Raw genomic sequence first — 15615 nt, 5'->3', positions numbered from 1 at the left:
GAATTAAAAAAAATGGCTCAAATTAAGGAGTGGGCTCACTTGCAGTGTGAAGCAATAATGGCTCTACTTGCCAGTCGGCAATGGTTCATTATATCTTGCCATAGCTAACTCGACACAATAACTAGACACGTTATCTCCCCAATAGTTAACTAAAAAGAAAAAAAAGCAAATGAAGCCAAAAACTGGGGTGGCTTACCTTTCGAGGCTGGGGCATCTCTCAGAATTTTATGGTAAGCATATATCTCACGTCTACAGTTTACATGGTACCAACACACTGGGGTTTTTCAGCTGCTCTTGTGACTGCCACTATAATGAGACTTGACTCTTTTCTAGGGGTGTATGAATACTTTAATATCGGAATACAAATAAAATAGTAAGCTCTCGGATGAATCGATTCGCGAATAAAATTCTTAGTGTTTGGTTAACCGTAGATTTAAAATGTTCTGTGAAAGATGCGCGATCGACATGGAGCCAAAGAAACTTGTGCTCCCTCTCCATTGTAGTGCGCACTTGCATTGAACTTATGAATATGCAAAACATATTTTTTTTTTTTTTTGTTCTTTCGTCACTCACATAGCAGGTGCACTTGCAAACACTACACATGTGGGGTGCAGTGAACCTGTTCTTGCAGACCGTAGTGTTTAGGAGTGCACCTACTATGTGGGCATTGGGAGCACAAAAAAACCATGGACTGCATGCTACAGCTAAAAGTCTGATTGGGATGTACATTTAGTGAAACAAACATGAAGATGTTTTAAAGCAGGGGGTATATGATGTGACTGACATACCACTCTTAATTCAGGCCATTTCATTTTAAGCTTTCTTTCTTCTCTGCCTGCCAGAATTCAGCGACTGGAGGGAGGCTAAGGATGGCAGAGAGCATGTTCGCTTCATTCTCCACGACGGACCCAAGGGACGAGATGAGGGTGTCCTGAAAAGGTATTACTACTGCCACCGCTCTGGATCATTTCAGAGCAAGAGGTAAATGACAACTGAGAACCCAGGGCACTTGTAAGACTAATGTGCAATGCTTAGCCACAATTCAAGCTACAGAGAAAGATGGCAAGGTGACAGTAGAGTACCAGGCAGAACACTACGGCCACCCGAAGGAACTGAAGCACCAGCGCCTCTTTACGACTGAGAAGGAGGCTTTAGCTGATAAACTAAAGCAAGGCATCCCCGCCCGTAAAGATCTGGTGGACGCACATTCTTCTGCTGGCAGTGAGATGGGCAGGCTACATTTGCTCTCAATGAAAGACATTGGCAACATCTCCGCCAACCATGAAATTTTGACGAAAGAGCTACGGCACTGAACAAAGTCAGATTCCCCAGTCCTGTACTGACATGGAGGAAGGAAAACAAAAAGAGAGCTTTGAGCTTGCCCTGATGACTGTCCCTCAGAAAGAACGCCTCACAAAGCTTGGCCCCAAGTTTCTGTGCATTGACTACACTCATAATATAAATGGCCACAATCTGCAACTGAAGACTCATGACAGCTGCAGAAGATCAGTCAGGCATGCCATGCACATATTTGATCTCAAAGTAACTAGACACCAAGGCTATGAAACACTCCTTAAGGCCATAAAGGTAATGCATGGGAGGAAGTGATGGGCTGTGCCCAACATTGGATGCTCTGCTCGTGGCATGTAAGCCACGACTGGGCTCTGAAGTTGCAGTCAGTCCAAGATATAAGCAAACCCGTGACCGTCTTTGCGACGAGTTGTGGGCGCTGAGAAATTGCAAAGATGAGGGTCAATTCCAACGACCTCCGACAGGCTTCCCGTGTCAGAAACTAAGTGAAGAGGCTGATCCAAAACTAATTCAACAAGTACAGGAGTTTCTTCAGTACTTTGGGCACTACCATGGTGGCAGAGCCTAACAGTGGGCGCTCTGCTTCAGAAAGGGCATTCCTTTTAATACTACCAACCACTTGGAGGCAATGTACAAGGACCTGAAGTCACGCTAATGCATGGAACTCACAACCAGAGGCTTGACAAGCTGTTGATGATCCTCTTCGAACTGAGCCGTGACCGGCTCTACAAGCGTCCCAAGTCGCTCGTAAAAGGAAAAACGAATCGGCATGATGCAGCCCTTTTTCGGAGGCACCAGGAGGGGATGAAAATTCCAGCATCAGATGTAGAACAGCTGCAAAATGGCAATGGCTGACTTGTAAAGTCTCAGTCCCAGACAGAGAGAAGCTACCATGTTGAGAAGGGCGACCCCCGCCAGAGTTGCGTGCTTCGTTGCAGGGACTGTGATATCTTTATCGACAGTTACAAGTGCACTTGCAATGACAGCCTGATTTCATCATCAATGTGCAAGCATATTCACGCAGTAGCTTACCTGGGGATTCATGTGACGACCGTGGAGGAGGCCGACACTGAGCCAGGTGTAGAAATGCCATCAACAACACGTGAAGCAACAGGCTTTACGTTAGATGATGAGCCACAGTCCCTCTTGGATGACATTCGGCAGGGTATTGAGGTAGGGATGGAGAAGACTCAACCAAATTCAAAGGACAACATATGTTTAACAATAAGTGGACTGAACAAGTCCCTCTCCAGGAAGAAATTGACAAGCTCTTCAAGCTCCTTGGTGTTGAAATACCGTACCAAGGCCCAAGAAGTACTTGACTCTGTTCCAGATGAGACTTCTCCAAAACCTAGGGTAATCCCTCACAAAAAAAAGATGGAAAAACAACCACGGTACTTTCCCCCCCAAAAGACGCCCTGGTTCTGGTCCCATGCATGGCAAACCTCCCACCAGCTTGGAGCAGCAGCACATCATGCAGGGCCTTGTAGCCAGGTGAGTTCCTACAGAAGGAGCAGCATCCGCTCAGCTCCATGTGGATGTTCCGAGCATGTCTGTGCTGGCCCTCAAGGAGCATGACTACTTTGCAAATCAGTAGTCGTGACAATTGGACTACAAAAAAGGGGCAGTATTCTTCTTGCAAAAAGGAATGGCGTGTTGGACAGCTTGGATTTCTTTCCACTTTGGAGAATGTCACGAGAGGCTCGAGCTAAAGGCAAGAGGGGCATCTCTTACCATCTTCCAACAGGTTACGTTAGGCGAGGCATTATATGCTGACCTTAATCGTAACGCTTTTTTAACAACCAGGGATTGGCAATTTTATTTCAGTTGATCCGGAACGGTTGTCTCTAAATTAACGGGCAACCATAGTGCCTCGAAATGCTCGTTTATAAGCGTGCCCCTCGCTGAAACCGGCACTTTTTTTTAGATAGTATTACTGCACGAGAATGTGCAGCTTTTTCCGCTTTGGAGAATGTCAAGAGGTGCTCGAGCTCGCCATTCTCCAACAGGTGGCTTATGTTATCAGCTGGTCTTAATTGGAAAAGTTTTAATGGCCAGAGCTTGCCAATTTAATTTCAAATTTATGCAGACAGGTTACCTCTAAGTTAATGAGTAACCATAATACCTCAAGTTGCCTGTTACATGCTTATTTTTTATTTTGCATACTGCTGCACGGGAATGTGAAAGTTGCAGTTCCCGCGACATACCAAATTATTTTAGTATGTGACTTATATGCTTTAGGATATAATCGTTTTCTTGCTAATAAGTGCCTATAATCACTGTTTCATTGTTTTGTGAGCCAAGAGGGAGTGACCACTGGCGACCACAAGCATGAGGATCTGCTACAGGAAGCATAATCATGTAAGTCATCCCTGTGTGCACGGGATAGTTTGTAACGGGCTAGGTGAGATTCAATTGCCAGCATTCTAAAAAGCGATAACTCAGAGGAGAGTAAAAGTAAAAGCAAGCTGGTGAATTGCAGACGAAAAACTGAAACACCAGAAGGAAAAAGGACACGAAAAAAAGGATGACACACACACACACCGTCTCGAACACAGCTGAAGGTTTATTCTAAAACCACACCCTTTTATAACGGTACACCACAGTCAACGCCAAGAACCCTCACACCAAGTCACACACCCAGACTGTCAGCAAGAGCAAACAAAAGAAATGCACTCGACGCATCCATACGTGCCAAGGTCAAGCAACTGACAAAAAAAAAAATTGCATTGGTCAAAAAGTTTGTACTTGCTTGTGAATCACCATAGACGAGACACTTACACAATTACCAGCAGAACCAATACTAAGAGTTTCTTCTACCGCGCGTTTGAACTGATCTCGCTCGGCTTATCACCGTGGTGGCCATCCAATTCGGATGACAACTGTTGCAAACTTGTAAATGTACTACAGTTTCTGAATTTGGGGATTGCAGGAGAACACACCTTTTGTGCTCTATGATTTGCTCATTAACATAACATCCAGTTTAAACTATGTATGAAAACCCAGGTGCCAAAGGAATATTATAAACACTACCATATTGACATTCAGTGGCAGGATTCCTATGCGTTTTCCCGCAAACTTTTTCTACCTCTTGTGAAAGGAGTCGACCTACTTTATCTGAAGTCTTCAGAAGCACGTTCTCATGGTCACTCTCGTCGTCGTCTGAGGCCGTCTTGTCTTCACAGGCAATGTGAGACTCACTCTGAAGACAAATTCGGGATCTTCAGCATCGCTGCCGTCCGAACTGCTGCTAGGAACAGCTCTTTTTCTGGGAACCATCACCGCCATTAGCATTCCTCATGCGTGTCGCCATTTTAAATTCATGTTGCCAGGCCAACAACTGCTGTCAGGCTAAACACATTGCAAAAGTGCAAAACGCTTTTTTTTTTCCAGCACCTTTTTAGGTTGAAAATAGAAACCGAAACCAATTTTTGAACGTAACTTGTTTTTGACGCAGAGAGCAGCACAGCATGAGGGTGGACGAATGTGACTCGTCATTGGTGATATTTGTACAAACTAATAATGTGCACAGCTCGGACCAATGTAATTTAGCACACAGGTGGAATATAATTGTGACATTGTCTGTCCCTTTTTTTCTATCTCTTCTAATTTTTTTTTCCCCTTTTTTGACCACAGTGTCAACCGTCAGCTTGCCTGCACATAAACCTTTTTTTTTTTTTTTTTCAATAAAATTGGCCATTTCTAGCTATATTAATGAACAGAGCTCACTTTAGTAAGAGAAAAAAAAAATAGTTTACGTGTGAAAACCAAATTACATTTTAGGCCACTGTCTATTTTGGCAAAGGGAGACAGATAATACATAAGCCAAGTTTACTTCCTTCCCATTCCCTCATTTTTTCAGTCGTAATAAATGCCACGGTGGCCCAAAAGGCTGTTTGATGATATTGCACCAAAAGGAGTGGGCAATCACCCATAAAAAGTGTTGTTTCCTTAGCTGTGGGGGGGCTCAAACTTTTAGGTTGAGCTGCACCATCTAGATCAATTCTGTAGTAAATCGTAGCACGATAGGTCAAGGTAGCAATTTATGCGGTTCTTTCAAAGGGTTATGCGCATTTATACTCGTGCTGTATTTTTACAGATCAAGAGACTTGTATGACTGAATCATGCCAGCTGTGTACTAGCTTGTTGAAGGCGCCAGATAAATGACGACATAAGCCATTGACTTTAGTGGCACACCAACTTTTTGTCAAAGTGCCCATTAGAATTGTCAGAGGCAACGCTATCAACGCAGTTTGTCTGTGCAATGCCATCAATGCAGTTTGTCTGTACCACTGCCGTTCAAAGTCCGGTAGCTAGCCCAAATAGTCTAGCATCACATACGAGGTTCGTTGGCAGAAAATGCAAGAACAAATGAAATTCAGGCACCTTGTGCAGCCTCACCAACAAATGTAGACCACATACTGCAATGGCAAAAACACAGAGGTCGGCCGCTTCTGTCCACATACCTTCTGCGCATGCGCGAGTTTGCCGTTGTGTTGATAAACAAAGCACGCCGCACGTCGGTGTATACACTCTGCCAATTTGTAATTTATGTGATGAAGATTTCTACAAAACTAAAACATATTGGCTGTTGCTGAATTGTGCCAAAAACATTAAGGGTGATTTCAAATAAGATCGATCAAGGGGTGGCTGGTCGACATTTTCAATTCAATTGATATTTTTCTGTCATTGCTTAATATCCCGTATTTGCAACTCCAATGCCCCATACGTGGCAAGGCGGTACTTCCAAGATGGCAGAAGAGACGAAGATAGATTCTCCAGGATTTCACATGCACCTGCTTGTTCACGCTTGTCACTGCGCTAAAAATGACTCATTTGTGTACAAATGCAAAGCAGTTAGGGCAGGATCATATTACAGGTGACGGAGATATTGATGCGTGGTAGAAAAACGAGCATACTGATATTTAAAAGTTGCAGAAACCCCAACTTCCAAAGCTTTGTGGTGTGTGAGCGCGTTTTAGACACCAACCACGTCACTGTTTGTGGCAACATATTTTAGAGGGTGATGAAGATATTGTGTTTGCGCCAGGGTGTCGAACCGGAACCGAACCGAACCGAAAACCGGAACAGAACCGTTATTTTTAGCCGAACCGGAACTGAACCGAACCGAAATCTTCGCCGCCATCTTGGAACTGAACCGGAACTGAACCGGAAAAAAATATAACGGTAACCGGTTCAAAACGGTTCACGGTATTTTTTTTTGTTAGTATTACAAATTTATTATTATTGGCACGTGTATTCCTCTACGTATTGATCAAATCGTCATATACAGAATTGCAGTGTATAATAAATCCTGGTTTTTTGCGGCGCTTTCTTATTGGCACCATGATTAGCCATGTGTCACAATGTCACGTGACGTCATGATGTCAAGACGTGCTGTCAAGTAATGTCGCATCACGTGACCCCGTGACGTCACGTGACTCACCGCGTTAAGTCGATTCGAATTGAGGACGTCGCTAGATCTATTAACGTTGTTGATACCGTGACGTCACATGACATCACAACTTCGCACTGAGAGTCACGTGACACCATGATGTACCCGATTGTCATGATCCCGAGTCAAATGCTCTGGTTCATGACAACCAGTATCGCCAAACATTCGGGTAACGCTCGTGTTCAACTCAAAGATTATGATGGGCCCGAGTCCCACTAGAGCTAGAAACAGAAACAAACGAAAGCGACAAGCCTCAGACACATGCAGCATGTTCGCGATGGTACCTCTATACGGCTTTGAGTTGTTCGGTGCTCGCGAAGTTAGCACGAGTGTTTACAAGCCTGCAAATGGTACCATCGTGTGCATGATACTCGTGTTTGAGCATAGCCTTCTTTATTCTACAAAGCCTGTCAAATCGCGAAATACTCTGGTTTAAGGCCAGCCGCTGTCGTTTGTTTCTGTTTGTCGCTTTAGTGGGGCTCGGGCATTATAGCCCAACTAAAATTATATCTGAAGATCAGCCCATGCTCTCTGCTTTGCCAACCCTGCGTATGACTATGATAAACACTGACGGTGTATATATTAGGATCAGATCACGTGGCTGATAGTTCTAATTGTGAGTTGAGGAGGGGAAAGCTGCTTCATTTCTTTCTTTCGACTGTCTGCCATTTCGCGGAGGGGCAAACTAATGGATGCTTTTGCAAGTTATCAACGTCAAGGATTACAACTTAGCGGTATTTATTGAACTTAAGGTAAAAAAAAAAAAAAGATGCTGCACGACCCATTTTACATGTATGCACACCATTGAGGCTCCCAAACATGTTTTCATTATTGCTGAACTGCCTCAGAAAGTTGTCCCGAGAATAGAAGTGTTAAAGGGTCTAAATGTGACGTATTAGTCGGACGTTACATGGAACTATTAGTGTGTACGGAAGGGATACCTGAAAAGAAAGATCCTAGTGGCCTCACGGGGATAGCCGAACGTTGGCAGCCGCTCTAAGTCTCACAGGAGTGTCGCTCTCAAGTTCTCCAAGTTTCGACCGCCCTGTATTTTGTTTAACCTTCACAGTTTGGTGCAAAGTTAAAGCAAGGAAGAATTACTGTTAACAAGTGACACAAATATAATTGTCGAGTGAACACCACTCAATACGGAGCAGGCAATCCCTGAGGAATAAAAAGTATCTTGAGGAGCAACTAAAAAAAAAGGGAGTGGGGAGGGGGTAGTTTTAAAGCATACTGTGTCGTAAAGATTCCTCTGCCCCACATTTTCGGCGCAGACTAGAAAGCGTGGCCTGGAAACGATGGTGACGGGTAGTTGGTACAACTTTTATTTGTAAAAACACTCTTGCCAGAAAGCACGTTTTCGTCGTGCCAGATACTCCGCCGTGCCTAACGACGATGTACCAACAAGAAAAATGTGTGCCTCTCAAATACATAGCTTGCACTGAGCGCGAAACTTTTGCAGCGTGCATTTTGCCAAACCGGATTTTATTTTCTCAGCAAGAACAACTCGCAATGACAACCAGTATCTAGTGCGATTACGTCACGTGCAAACCATGTTAAATACTTCAGCTTTCTGGTGAAGTGCGACGTTCGCAACACCAGCAGTAGACGTCCAATGTGTAAAGTTGTGTAGTATTTATAGTAGTCTCGCGATGATATACGGCAGCCTAATGAAATGTTGGAGCACATGACTGATAAAGAACAGAGTCATGAAGTAAGGTCTCAAAACAAGTGCACGTAAAACCTAAGATAACATTAGCCTCCCGAGGTAGTATCCCGCGACGTTTCGAGCTGAGGCAAGCTGATGCCCAAAAGTGATTTATATTAGGATTCTAAAAAATCTTTGTTTGCCCTGCGCGGAATCTATGTTTAATTAGGAATATCATTTTATGCATTTCTATGCATTTCTTTTTGCAGGAAAACGTTGTGTAAGGGATTATTTAGAAAAAATTGCGTGTCATCTCCTTATTTCTGCACATTTCGTGTATTTGCCTTCCGATATATCATGTGACCACAGTGTTTTTTGGCATGCCCTGCAACCCACTATTTTACACTGCAAAACAGCTAACAAAAGCACGTTGCCGAAGACACAACAGCTGGCGTATTTTCGAGTATCGTCCTTCCGTGTCGGTCTCAGGCGGTTATGTGAACTTCATAAAGTCAAATTTATCGATGACAATAAAAATATACTTAATTCCTGTCTGAAGATTCGGCAGCATAAATAGAAGATTCTCACCTCCAAGATATATAAGTAAATGCGCCTTTAAATTATCTGAAAGATGTTCGGCAAATATTTTTCGGCGCTTTTATCCTCTACAGACACGTATAGGTGATTTTGAAAAGATTTAAATAATGTTTTTTTTTTTTATTATTTTGAAGCTAATTTAAATAACTATATGTGTTCCTCACGCATATATAACTTCTCAAATATATAGAAGTTTATTATCGCGTTTTTTATGTGTTTTTACTATCGACTTTTTTTACTGGAACGAATGGTGGAACTATGACGATTGCACACTTAAACTCTCAGAAAGTGTCCAATTAGGTAGCTTCCGAATTGAGTAGAGCATGAAATACCACTTTGTTCTATTTAACAAAAATCATCAATTAGCGAGGGTGATGCTTATTTGCAAATTAAATTGACCTGCATTTTGTCAAGAGCAAACCTCAACATCCAGGCTATGCCAGTTTATCCAATATAAGAAAATGTTCACATGGGTAAGCACTGTTTTAGGTCAGATACGATCTCAGTACTAAGGTGCTCATAGGTTAGAGTGAACAATTTCAGCCACTCCTTTTCGCATGATTCGTCGCCCGCATCATGGTGCTGAGAGCAAACAATATGCTAGTTAGAAAAACAAGCATTGCGATTGTCGCTTAGTGTTCCTATAAAATATAGACTAGAAGGACTTGTCCCGTGACTTTCGTGACATTTTGAAAATTATATTCCCTTAAGCTCAGTCGTCTCGTCATCATATATATATTGTGAAACGTATTCCGTAAAACACATGTCATGATATATATGGCGACGAGGTGCCCATTTCATGATTGTATTCACTGTAATTAATTCCTTAGTTCAAGGGCAAAACCACGATTCAACATCTAATACTGCGATACAAAGTTGTACCAATCACGGGTATTTTAGGCAACCTACTTCACTTCCGAAAACATTTCGATTCAGGTACAATATATGTGACTCTGGTAAACGAAGGGATGTTGAGTCGTATAAACACGACGTTTTGTATGTTAATGTAGATTTTCCTTTCTTGTTGTGTAGGAATAAATAACAGAATTTTATAATTTTGGTACCTGAGAATAAAATTGAATTGAACAAACAATAATAAAAAAAACTATATACTGTAAACGACTTTTTTCGTGGGCTCAATATTTCGCGATTTAGGTCAAAGCTGAAGTTTTGGAATAATTCGCGGGTTGTAATTTTCTCGACGCGGTGGAATCTCAATATAAATTTCAATCTGTTTACATTTTACCGAAATTGTTCGCAGGACCCATTTTTCGCGAATTGTAGGCGATTCGCGAAATTCTCAAAAATAGGTCCTCGCAAAAATCAGATCGTTTACAGCAGTTAGTTTCACGGCATAAATAGCGCCTATTGACAGAACAACGCGGAAAATATATTATCAATTTAGCGGTTCTAACCGGTTCGAACCGGTTTGAACCGTTATTTTTTGCGCCCCGGAACTGAACCGGAACTGAACCGAAAGCCGTAAACCCGAACCCGAACCGAACCAATAAAAATATCGGTTCGACACTCTGGTTTGCGCTTTGCCTGGCCATTAGTGCTCTAAAAAGTGAGCCGTGCACGGTGACCATCAAGCTCCAGAAGAGCAGCGTTCACAGTATTGATGTCTTCGTGTCACAGGCACGCAACTCGCTGCTCACCTTCTAGGTTTTAGTGTGAAAACCAAATTCGAAGTGCCATCTAGATTTTCGTTTACGAACTGTGTGCTCCATAGAGTGCTGTGGAACTCCATTTAGACGCTGAGCTTCAAAACATGTATTCCGCAAAATACACTGCAGTTACCATAGCAGCCGTGTCTATTTATTGTTGTAACTCAATATATAGGCTCTAAGCATCCTAAAAAAACCTGAAACCACATTCAAGAGCAGCCGATTTCCCTAGTAAAAGTACAATCAAAAATTTTTCCGCGCCTCTCTTTCTGCATTGTGGTGCAGTACACTAGAGGGTGCCACCAGACAGGAAGGCAGCAGGGGAAGGCACATGACAGTAAATCACGAGTGACGGTTTCCCGGCGGACTGACTTTTCGAAGCCGCGCATGGTGGCACCCCCTGGTGTTCTGCGCCATGGCACAGAAAGAGGGGCGTGGCACAATCTTTGATTGGACTTTCAATAGGGAAATCGGCCAGCCTTGAATTTAATTTTGGGTTTCTTAGGATGCTTAGAGCTTATAGATTGAGTTACGACAATAGACGGTATCAGAATCCACTTGAGTGTCCCTTTAACAAAATAATTTGTAATGGTTACACCCACCATGTCTAAATAATTTTCTTTGTTTCTGATTCTAAAAAGTATTAGTCTTCTCCTGGTGTTATTGTTTTAGTTATTTAATTTCAAAGATGCCTGCTCCAATAGTGAGCGTGAATGCGACCGTCTACCTTTATGTGATCGAAGATTTCTTGTGCGCCCAGATTCTTTTTCTGATGAAAAATAAACATGTTTATTTACACCGGACACTAGGCAATGACATATAAAAATATCAATTGACTTGAAAATGTTGACCAGCCATCCTTCGGTCAATCTTATCCCAAAATCACCCTTAAATTGTCCAAAACAGCCCAAACCTGCACCAAAATACCTCCAAAACCTTTTTTTTTTATTTTTTTTTTTTATATAATAAGTTTTTGTTGCGATACATGTTTTACTTTAATGTGGACTTTTCTGCTCCTAAGCTGCTTCAAAATGTACATGTTCTCCTCTTGAGCTGCTCCGAAAATTTTTTACAGAATTGGTTTTAACTGTCTTACTTAGTCATGGGCAGTAGCCATACTCAAGTTTACCTTAAAAGGACACTGCCCCCCCCCCCCCCCCCCCCCTCACAAATTTTTTTTTTAAATTTTTTGCCAGGCGTTTGAATACTATTTAAGTAATATTTTGCTACAGAGAAGACAGAATGCACCGACACCGTGAACGACAGTTCTGAAGTAGAGGTCCCACGCCCGTCATCCGCGAGTCCCACGAAACGTGAAAAGACGCCATGTTGAGAATTATGCAGTGAACGCACAGAATGCTTCCAATTGTCTGTGCAACCTTTTTTTTTTTTTTTTTCAATTGACATATTTGCAGCTTTTTGGGAGTTACAAAAAATGTTTCATTTTTTTTATACTTTTAGGATTCACTGTGTGCCTTCAATGACCCACGACTTTGATTAAATTTGATGGTCGTGTCTAAACCTTAGAAAACTGCCTTGGAAAAGAGAGTGAGCGCGACTCGATCGGCAGTTTTCGGGCGGAAAGAAACCGAATTTCGAGCTGCAAATTTTGTTCTAGGTAGTTCGGCTCTCATATGTCACATAAAACTAAAAACCTCGGCGAGCATAAATACCCTGTCAGTGTCCCTTTAAAGGGTCCCTGAAAAGAAAAGTTTTTTTTAAACAGTCTGGTTGGGACACGCAAGTCAAAAATCAAATCTTATGCGAAAAAAAAAAAAAAAAATTTTTTTCTAGAGCAATATTGACGGCGGGAGTTTATTTGAAATTTTGTGTGCAAAGCCCATGAAGTCACGGGTCATTCCGGAATAACCATCTCGGTCGTGAAGGCAAAGCCGGTCCATTTCTACTCCATGTGCCCGAAACGCCAAGAGAAAACAAGTGGAAAGGAGGTAACTGCCGACTAAATGGCGTCTTGTGCCGTCATTATTGGTCTAAACGAATTTTTTTCGCATAAACTCATCTTTTGACACGCGTGTCCCAACTAGACTGTTCAAAGACTAACTTTTTTTTTTTCTTTTCAGGGGCCTTTTAAGGTGGATTGCAGCAGATGCTACGAGCCAGCACAACTAATTCTGTGCTGAGAGTGTGTTGGGCGACCTTCCGGCTTGGCGCAGCAATGCGCAATGTCCATGACACTCTGGCCGGGCGTGATGGCTTCTAGCATCAGCTGCGCTCCATCTTAATGCGAAATGGAGTGTGATTACTAGTAATGCATTACCGGTCAGTTGTTACTTTTTCCAATAGCTTTGAACTGTAACGTGCTACTCTTTATTAGCGGTACTTTGTAACTGTAACACTTACTTTTTTTATTGGGTAACTGCAACTTTTAAAGTGATGTTCTTTAAAGCCAAGTTCCATGTTCTTTAAATCCCAAAAAAGAGGGGGGGGGGGGGGGGGGGCTTGCTGTTTATTCTTTTCTTGCAAATTTGATGTTATTCATTGTCTATTTTTGCTGTTGACCGTAATGCATGCAGGGTTTCTCAGGGCTTGTGTCATAGGAGTGACAGCATATCTATAAGACCCATGGAGTGCTAAATGGCACACGTAGAAACATTTTTCAAAGGAGGAAGCAGCCTTGCAAACAGATCAGTGTAGTCTGTATTCAAGAGAACACGAAATGAAGATGTCAAGACAGGTTGTTTGTTGTAAAACTGGTGTTTTTCTTGTTAAAAAAAACTTGAATTTCTTATTTGCTTTTTTCCACCGATTTTGAGAAACACTTTTTAAGGGTTACTTTTCAGTGTTTGCCGTCATACCAAAAACCTAGAACTTTACCTATAGTACATTGTTTTGAAATAACCTTTTAAGCCACCCTGGGGTGCTGCCGTTTTGGTGCCTGCCACCTGAGCCTTTTTTTCCCTGAACACTCATCATAGGTTAATACTAACCCTCAAGGAGGGAAGCACCTTCAATCTGTTGAAAATGCCAAAGTATGACAGGTGAGCAGCAGGTAACAAGTGATGAAAATTGCTCATCTGGACAAAATGTTTTTGGAGTCGAAATCGAGAGAAACATTTTTATTAGGTTTTCATTTGGCTGCCCTTGCAACAAACCTTACCTTGATCTTGTGTTAAACAATAAAGCTATTTGTACTGGACCCAGTGAAGTATATGTGATTGAATAGAGGTGGAGCCATTGGAATGGAAAGGTCAAGGTCCTGTGTAATTCAGTTCACTGACCATTGCAAGAAAATGTAGCATCCGCTGGTGGATTCTGTGACCTTTTGCTACAGCAATTATTGATTATGTGCAGGTACCTGGACCTCGAGACCGGTGGCCTTGGAGATGTCAGCAAGGCTACGGGGCGATTTGCTCACCGCGAGGCTGTGCAATTTAGTGGCATGGAACTAGTGCCTCATTTCGGAGATCTCCATGGCGAGTGAACAGTGTAAGGCTGGTGGGGCAAGAAGTTTATTGGAAGGTTTTGTCATGCCATGGTGATCAACATTCATGACAGGTTCATCTGCCGAACTAGCTATGCAATAGAGGCAAGCCTGCTAAGTCACTGGGATTAGTCGTCAGTGTGTGGCGCAGAGGACTTCTAGGGACAAGTCCAGGAGACGAACATGCAATATTTATATTCTGTCTATATTTTGGTGAACCAATGTTACTGTTGACATTTAAGTGTGGGACATTTCGCTTCTGCGGCAAAAGATATGTCAGGTGTGTAATGGGGTCCCACAAAAAATACCTATGCTTTGTCTTGAGCTATGTTCATAGAGACATGGCAAGGGGGGGCCAGAAGACTGATGAAAGTTGTGCCGGTGATGGTCACAGTTTGGGAGATGTTGCGGATGGCTATGTGATGGGGTGCTGTGACCTTTGATGGACAACTGTTTCACTGAGTCAAACTGTGGCAGTGTTTCTGCTATCTTGAGAGGCAGCATGGTAACGCATCAACACAGTGACAGATTTTACTTTAAACTCAAAATGGGGCACAGGAATAAAACAACTTGCTTGCCTCATCGAGGCACGTCTTCAAATGTGAACTAATATCTTGTCTTTTCAGTACCACCTTTTCTTTCTTTATTTTTTTCTTCATATTTTTTTTTTTATGTCCAGGCAAAAGAATCATGTTAAGGTCCGTTCACACTCTTGCAACCGAGTACGACCGAAAGAGACGAGACTGGTTTGTAAGCCTTTTCGGACCTCTTAGGACCGGATGCGCTGCAGTGGAGCTGGTCCTAAGACGAGACTTGTTAAAACCTCTTAAAATTTCTTGGGACGAGAGAACACGCTTTGTAATTTTCCAAGAAAAAACCGACCTGTGAAATACACCTTTGACGAAAACTTTAGATTGCTACGTGCAGGCGTTAATTTTTACGGTCCATTTTAGGTCGAGCCTGGCGGCTTGGACCACCCTTTATTTGTAAAAGGTTCATAAAATTGTTCATTGCAAACGCATATCACCAATCTTAATAATTAATGAGTCATATTTTGACCAGTGGAAAAACCACATCTTTATTTTCACTCGATTTGGGTATGTTTACGATAAATATTGAGCGAGTAAAATACAATTAAAAAATTGGGTTTGTAGAACAAGTAATAAATAATGGGCCAATTGGTTACGGACGCCAGCAATTGACTCCGTAAGTGTGACGTCATGAGTCCAAACAAACCGTTGCTAGGGTCGATGTTGACAAATACATGTGGCTAGGTTTCGCTATGAAAACCCGACTGTTCAAAAATCAGGAGTAGGATTTAAACTTCTAAAATCACAGATATAGAAAGCTTGTATGTTTAAACAGAAGTGTGCAAATAATCGCTTGTTTCTGGAATAATTACAACTGCAACTTCCGGTCCTCAAGATGCCTGCAGCGGACTACGAATACAAGAAGTATGCCGTCTGCCACAAGCTGGCACCATCGTTTGAAT

At 42.3% G+C, this 15615-nt stretch overlaps 1 protein-coding gene across 10 annotated transcripts in view; it reads left to right on the top strand.

Moving 5' to 3' along the window:
* Window positions 1–14723, top strand: part of LOC120836590 — a 41283-nt gene extending 26560 nt beyond the window's left edge. For 2 of the 10 annotated variants that reach the window (XR_006077700.1, XR_006077701.1), the window contains exons 2-4: window positions 843–939; window positions 2645–3672; window positions 13994–14723. Coding sequence is in view for 4 of the 10 variants with exons in the window: in XM_042290085.1 (XP_042146019.1) it covers window positions 843–939; window positions 2725–2805; window positions 3611–3668 (236 nt within the window). In the remaining 6 variants the exon portion in view is untranslated. Of the gene's footprint in view, window positions 1–842; window positions 940–2626; window positions 3673–12762; window positions 13101–13993 lie in introns of those variants that run through there. The other 8 variants (XM_042290087.1, XM_042290085.1, XM_042290088.1 and 5 more) reach the window with 8 other exon arrangements.
* The last annotated feature ends 892 nt before the right edge of the window (window positions 14724–15615 follow it).

This window comes from Ixodes scapularis, unplaced genomic scaffold, assembly GCF_016920785.2.
Source record: "Ixodes scapularis isolate PalLabHiFi unplaced genomic scaffold, ASM1692078v2 PGA_scaffold18__7_contigs__length_3171195, whole genome shotgun sequence".
NCBI lineage: Eukaryota > Metazoa > Arthropoda > Arachnida > Ixodida > Ixodidae > Ixodes > Ixodes scapularis.
This window is presented reverse-complemented; position numbering and strand designations above follow the sequence as displayed.